The sequence below is a fragment of the Capra hircus genome, assembly GCF_001704415.2.
Source record: "Capra hircus breed San Clemente chromosome X unlocalized genomic scaffold, ASM170441v1, whole genome shotgun sequence".
In the NCBI taxonomy this organism is placed as follows: domain Eukaryota; kingdom Metazoa; phylum Chordata; class Mammalia; order Artiodactyla; family Bovidae; genus Capra; species Capra hircus.
In genome coordinates, this window is record NW_017189516.1 from 10,544,074 (window position 1) to 10,551,517 (window position 7,444).

At 51.5% G+C, this 7,444-nt stretch overlaps 1 protein-coding gene across 2 annotated transcripts; it reads right to left on the reverse strand.

Annotated features, from left to right (window-relative positions):
- Positions 1-8: 8 nt before the first annotated feature.
- Positions 9-7,105, reverse strand: GJB1 (gap junction protein beta 1). Of its 2 annotated transcripts, none has more exons than XM_005700676.2 (2): positions 1,915-2,052; positions 9-1,540 (listed from the first exon to the last, which is right to left on the reverse strand). In XM_005700676.2, exon 2 carries the CDS (start codon positions 1,522-1,524, stop codon positions 670-672), a length of 855 nt encoding a protein of 284 aa, XP_005700733.1. In that variant the 5' UTR covers positions 1,525-1,540; positions 1,915-2,052; the 3' UTR covers positions 9-669. The 2 variants fall into 2 exon arrangements, with proteins under 2 accessions (XP_005700733.1, XP_005700728.1); XM_005700671.3 differs by lacking the exon at positions 1,915-2,052 and adding an exon at positions 7,019-7,105 and having other exon boundaries at positions 20-1,540.
- Between the last annotated feature and the right edge of the window lie 339 nt (positions 7,106-7,444).

Genomic DNA, 7,444 nt, shown 5'->3' on the forward strand with positions numbered 1-7,444 from the left:
ACGAAACACACAAGCCATCTCTTCGTTTACTGTAAAATCCTGTTTAATGTGTAACATTTCAGGCAGAGAGAGGCCTTGAGGACTAGAGGCAAAGGCAACCCTGACCAACCCCCACTCCAACTTATCTGCCTGCTTCTCCCTCCCTAGCTCCTCCACCCCAGACATGTCCTCCTTTTCCTCAGGGCCGGCAAGCACTGTTCCTCCTTTGCTTTCGTTTGCTACCCTCCCTTCCCCACCCACACGTCCACAGCACCCTCCCTCCACTCTACTTGCCCACATCCCTCCCCACCGACGTGACTCCAGAAATAGGGTATCTGACAGCACGGGGTTAAGATTAGTTTCATAATTGGAGATGTTGTCAGAGCATCCCACCTCTGGTCCCCAGTGGTCCCAGGGAGAGGGAGAGGGAAGAGAAAGGGGTGCAGGCAACGAGAGCTGCCTGCGCCCTCAATAGCCTTGAGTGCTGGCGTGGGTGGCCTCCAGCTCCCCACACCTTCAGGCCCTGAGGCAGAAGGCCCTGAGGAGGAAGAGAAGTAGGGAGGGAAGGAAAGTTTTGATGGAGCAACCTCTAGCAGGTAGAGGCCTGCACGCCGGCAGGGGAGAAGGAGGGGCAGGCCTGGGGCAGGACAGGGGTGGGGGGCAGGATGGGAGGTTGCCTGGTCTGTGGCATCAGCAGGCCGAGCAGCGGTCACTCTTCTCGGCCAGCCCAGCCCCGGTGCCAGGGCTGCGGCGCAGTATGTCTTTCAGGGAGCCGTCCTGCTCACTCAGCAGCTTGTTGATCTCATTCTGCTTGTATTCAGGTGAGAGGCGATGGCCGAAGCCCCCCGAGCCCTTGCGGGAGGGTGGATTGGAGCGGCGCTGGGCTCGGCGGGCACAGGCCCGGAAGATGAGGTACACCACCTCGGCCACGTTGAGGATGATGCAGATGCCTGAGGCGGCCAGCATGAAGACCGTGAAGATGGTTTTCTCCGTGGGGCGGGACACGAAGCAGTCCACTGTGTTGGGGCAGGGGTAGGCATCACACTTGACCAGCCGCACCATGGCGTAGCCAGGATAGAGCAGATAAAAGACATACATGAAAGCGGCCTCGAACAGCAGCCGGAAGACCACGCTGATCACATAGGTCCACCACAGTGTCCCTGAGATGTGGACCTTGTGCCTCTTCACCTCCTCCAGGTGCAGGGGGTCGCCGTGGCCCTCAAGTCGAAGCATTTTCTTTTCAATGTGCTGCTGGTGTGCCACGTGCATGGCCACGAGGAGAGCTGGGGTGGACACCAAGATGAGCTGCAGAGACCACAGACGCACGTGGGAAATGGGGAAAAAGTGGTCGTAGCAGACACTATTGCAGCCAGGCTGGAGGGTGTTGCAGATGAAGGAAGACTTCTCATCACCCCACACGCTCTCGGCAGCCACCACCAGCACCATGATTCTGAAGATGAAGATGACAGAGAGCCATACTCGGCCAATGGCAGTAGAATGCCGATTCACGCCACTGAGCAAGGTGTACAAACCCGTCCAGTTCATCCTGCTTCATTCACACCTGCAAAACATGAGCCACAGCACAAGCTGTCAGAAAGCTAGGGTGGAAAGCCAGGCTCCATAACACTGCCTGACACCTCCCCCAACGCTCCCAAGAGCCAGTGACAAGAAAGGAAGAAGGAGAGTCATAGCTTTCCTCACCACCCCCTCTCCCTTGCCAGCCTCTCCTTCTCTTTCTTTTCCTCCTCACTCATTCACTTGATGACTTGACCTCCCTGAGCCCCATCTCTCCTCTCCACCTTCATCCAACATTCTCTCCTCTCCTGCCCTTCCTTGCCAGGCCCATCTTGTTCTGCCATCAGCCATCCTCTTTAGCTTCCCCTCCCCCAGTTCCTTAAGTCTAGACCTGGGCTAAACCCAACAAAGCCCCGTTACCTTGGGGAGCGCCTATCCCTGAGGCCACCCAGACAGGTCCCCTATGGTCTCATGTCTATGCAGGGGGAGTGGTCCCTGGGTTCGCGCCTGCGTCCCAATTCATCACCGCCCGGTGCTGGGGAGTCATATGCTGCTTTATACCCAGTGTCTGCACAATGGGACCTTTGTGGGGCTCTGAACAACGCCCTTTAGAATTCAGATCAAACGCCCTGACTTCCGCCCACCCTACACACAGAGCACTTGTGTCCCAGCGCCGGACACCCAGCCTGCACCCACCTGTTCTGTGCCCGCCCGGTCCATCGCCGCACCCACCCCATAGCCCCACCAGAAGAATGGCCACAGCGGGGGGGAAGATGGAACAAGGACAGGTGCATGTAAGATGGGACCCAGGGGAACCAGAAGCCTCTGGCCTAAGGCACTCTCCCATGACTCTACTAGGAACTTAGATTCAGCAGGATTTTTCCTGGCTTAAATCCCCTCCAAGATATGGGTGAGCCTGAGGTTAGGAAAAGGAGCTCACTTTTATCAAGCTAGGAACTGTGCTAAGTATTTTCCCATACATTCTTTCTTTTGACCCACTTAGCAAGCCTCTAAGGACCCCAGTCTTTCGAGCTGAGGAAGCTGAAGCTCAGATAAGTTAAGTAACTCACTTAAGGTCACACAGCTGAAGTGTCTGAGTAGGATGAAACACAAAAGTGTCTGAAGCAGAATTCTAAGCTCTTTGCTCGGTACAGTCTTTGTGCTTTTGCAGATGGTGTTCCCCGAAGTGTAGGCTAGCTGTTAATGATGACAACAACAGCAACAGAAGCAAAGGCTACCCATAAAAACACAAGAAACAAGGAAGTTGCTAACCTGTGAGTGCAGTCCTATCCCAAAATCACGGAGCAAAGCCTAACCATCTCTCCTTGAGCCGGTACAGAGGATGGCCAAGTGAAGACAAGCCAGAAGGAAAAAGCAAAAGTTAACCAAGCAAACAGAAGAAGTTTAGGAGATGGAAAAGATAAGAGCCACCTAGCTTTGGGGTTTTTTGGTTTTTTATCTACTATGACTTTGGGGTAAGTTACCAAACCTCTGAGTCTGTGTGCGCATCTATAAATGAGGTTCATACCCAGTGTTATTGTGAGGTTCAATGAAGCAACATGTAAAAGTTCTTAGCCCAGCTCCAGTTTCATGGTTGGTGATCAAGGGAAGTAAAACCTTATCAGGAAGAGAAAACAATGTGACTTGGGGGGAACTAAGTGGTTTGCCAAACCCAATATCCCTCTTTATTTCTTCCCAATGCTACTGTTGACCTATAGTGTCTGTCTGAAATAGAACAGACCATTCCGTTGCTGCCCTGGCCCCGGGTCAAGTATACATTTTAACTCCTGGTTTCCTGAGCTTGCCAGTTGCTCTAGGGAAGAAATTCCCCTCTGTCTCTTAGGCAAGGGGAGAAGGCTTCCTTCTACCTCCCACCTTGTCTGCCATTAAGTTGCAAGATCATGCTGCAAGCCAGAAACTGGCTGTGAGAACACAAGGCCTGAACTTTGTGGCAAGTTCTGGGTGGTCCTTTCTGTTGTAGGGGGAAGGGAGAGGGTATTAGTAGCTAGAAAAATTTGTTGTTATTTAGTCATTAAGTCATGATGGACTCTTTTGTGACCCCATGGACTATAGCCAGCCACGGGCTGGGTTTCTCTGTCCATGGGTTTTTCCAGGCAAGAATACTGGAGCAGGTTGCCATTTTCTTCTCAGGGAATCATTCCAACCTACAAATTGAACCCGGGTCTCTTGCATCTCCTGCATTGGCAGCCCGATTCTTTACCACTGAGCCACCAGGGAAGCCCAGGAAAAGTTGGGGGAGCGGAATGAAAGAAACTAAGGGGTATAGGGATAGTCTGTACAAGGTTTCTTCATGCAGCTTAAAAAAAAAAAAGCCTCAGTCAGTTCATGCTGTGGGCCTAAACCAGTGCGGGAAAAGCAGGAACACAGGTGCCCTTTCTCCCAAGCCTGGGATTTTGAAGGCAGAGCTGGTACAGGAGGTACAATGGAAAGAAATGCTTCATCCAATGAGACCTGTTAGAATCAAAATAGGTGGTGGAGGAGCATATTGTTAAGAATAACCATCTCCCAAGCCCCTGCTCTGTGCCAGGCCCTTGCACACCATCTCCTGTAAACCTCAAAACAACCCTGAGAGGTAGGTGTTATTTGTAACCCTCATGTCACAGATGAGGAAACTGAGGTAGAGAAAGGTGAAGGGACTTATCTCAGTGTCACAAGGTTCATGTGGTGAGTACAAGCCAGAGCTGGGATTTTTGAGCCAGATCAAGCTGACTCTCTGGTGGCTCAGTGGTAAAGTCTGCCTGCAGTACAGGAGATGCAGGAGGTGCAGGTTTGATCCCTGGGTCAGGAAGATCCCCTGGAGAAGGGAATGGCAACCCACTCCAGAATTCTTGCCTGGAGAATCCCATGGGCAGAGGAGCCTGGCAGGTTACAGCCCACAGGGTCACAAAGAGTCAGACACGACTTAGCGACTAACACACATGCACACAGACACGCACACACACACACACACACACACACACACACAGAGACACACACACAAACACAAGCTGACTCCAGAGCCTATGTTTTTTCCCAGAAGCTTTGCTGCCTCAGATACAATTATCATTTTTCTTTCTGAGTGCTTTTAAGAAACAGTGAGACTGAAGATTTGTCTGACTTTTATTCTCCTCTAGCCCTTCTCTTCTTTCCTATAACTGACAACTCTTCTCCTCTCCTCCCTTCCCAGGGCTTTCAGTTGCTTCCAGATTTGTTCTGTTTCCTTGTCCTTACCTTTCTCTGGCTGCTTCCTCAAACCCCAAAGTGAACTTCAGCTGTTCTCTTCTCTCTGTCGTTTAGGGGTGTCTCACAGCCAGCCTGGCCACCCCTGAGTTTCTAGGTTCTTATAGCTCTCCACCTCCCATCTTCTTGAGCCCTCTGGGACATAGCCAGGCGCTCCCCTTGGAGCCCCTAAGGACCCTTGTGTGAGCACTGATATCTCAATTTTTGCTCTCCCTTTGGAAAGAGCTGATCCCTATGTCAACATCAGTACCTCAAGGGTTTCATTTCAAAAACATTCATGGGAGTCACCTGATTTTGAAATCCAAACTGTTTTTGTGACTTTGGGTTAAAGTCCAGGTGTTGATATGCTCTGTGTCGCTCCAGGCATGTTTGGCTCCTGTGTTTAATTAGACAAGATTTCTCTGACCCTGTCTGGCTCTGGCCTTGTCCTCAGATCCAGATTTGCCCAAGCACTCAAGCACAGGTCAAAATCAGGAGATTGTCCTTAGTCCCTCCAACTAATATTATACCCACTTCTCAGACAGAGAAGGTGAGGCTCAGAGAAGTTAAACAATGACAACTGCACTTCTGCTAAATGGTAGAGTCAAATTTCAAATTTGTTTTCCTCTGACCTCAAAGTATTTGTACCTTGGCAGCCTCTCTTCCTTTAAGGACACTGCATTCTGAGATAATTAGATCTCAGAACTCAAAAACTGTTCTCAGCATTCCTTTCCACATGTGCCTGCATGCGTGTGTATGCATGTATACACACACACGTTCAAGTCTCTCTCTTTCTGCTCCTACCTCTTTCCTGTCCCTCCTTCCAACTGTGGGAAATCCTTGTATCTTTTTGGTTTGGGAAAGAGGGGCCTGGCTTGGCTAAATGAGGTTATACTCAACCTCAGACTCCATACTCCCTCCCCCATTTCACAGGCAGCCTCTGGCAGGAAAGGACAGGGGGCTTTTTTTCAGATTTTCTTCTGAGTTTCCAGCTGCCTTCATCAGTTTGGTGTGGCTAAGACCAAACCCCTCCATCCCTCTTCCTCTTCAGCCGCTTCCCTTCCCCGCCTCCAGCCTGTGGTCCCACAGTACCTCAGTCACAGCACTGTTCCTTCCACACTGTCGCATGTATCCTGTGGCCAGGCTTGGGTCAGGGCCAGTCTAACTCATTCCAGTTTTCTCCTTCTCTCGCTCTGCCATGATCTTTCCACAGAGCTCCTGGTAATATCAGCTCCTTTCCTCACTGTTTCGACTATACCCTTTTACTCTTCCATCAACTCTCTGACTTCCTGTTGCTCTCTACTTGGGCTTATTATAGCAGCCACCACTTAGGGAATACCTATTCTGTGCTAGGAGTAGTCTGTTCCTTAACTCTTATCCTCACAACAAACCTGTGAGCTGTGAGTTATTGTCTTCAGTTCACAGACAAGGCAATGGAGACTCAAAGAAGCTGAGTAATTTATCACACAGCTGGTAAGCCAGTGCTGGAGCTCAGATTAGGGCTCATGCTGGCCCCTCATCAAAGCCGGGGTCCCTTCCCCATTGCTCTGCTGCATCCTCCTCTATAATTCTCTCCATTCAAACCCATCTTGTCTCTATTCTCCTCTCCTCATCTCATTTTCTAAGTCCATGCATTCTGCCATGCCATTCCCAACAGCTGGAACAACTTTCAAACAACTAGGGGACTACCCATCCTTCAGATCTCCCGGTCATCAGTTACTCCAAGCTCAGCTTGAGTCTCCCTGCCTCCCTCAAGAAAATGGAAATGCATGCTCCCAAACCTTGGCCCGGCTGGCTGGTCCTCTGTGCCTACCGAGTGTGCTGTATTCATCCGCCCGCAGCCCCTATGTTGGTGGCACGCCTGGTTAGCCTTCTAATCAGGGAAGGAAAACAGCACCTGGCAGTGCCCAGCGGCCCCCGCTGAACCCTAACCCTGTGTGGCAGGAAATGTCTTAAAGATATAAACTTAGACACCCTGAGCTTGGGGGCCCCCTCCAGTCTTTCTGGGTATTTGACCCTGTGGGGATGAGGGTGATTCTTGCCTGGGCAAAATAGAGTGAGAGCAGAAGCAACACTGAGCCTGGGAAAAGGATGAGTTGGGGGCTACAGAGAGAGACTAAGCAAGCCTGGCATCTGGGTAGGAGGTGCCTCAGTCCAGCTCAGAGGGAAACACAGAAGGGATCTAAGTGGCTGAATGCTGAGCCCAGGAGAAGGCAAGACCCAAGCCTCTCCCCAACCCCCACTTCTGCCCTCCTGGGCCACACCAGCCCCTGGGCCCACGTCCCTCAGCCCGCAGCTTCCTCACCTGGCTGCTGCTGCCCTTTCCCAGGGAATGTCTGCAGGCGTGTCTGCACTATGTCACTAGGTACTGTCAGCCCAGTCCAGGGGAGGGACAAAGAGCCCAGGGCTGGAGCCAGATATGGCCCACAGCCCAAGAGGAACAAGACAAACATTAACCAGCTCTACCTCCTCCCTCACACAATCATTAAATAAGATTGATCCCCTGAACTCCCGGTAACTTTGGAGAGACAAATCACATAGCCTGAAGTTACTGCCCCATCCCAGAGGAAGAGAGGCATCTTCGTCACCCATGTATGCATGTTTAGCCCAATCTGGGAGACGGAACTGGACCTGGGCCTCAGCCTTCAGCCTTCCCTCACCCACTGACCATAGGTAGATCCGGTGTGTGGACGAGCTACAGAGAGGGCTCCTGCACTGGGTGCCATCCCTT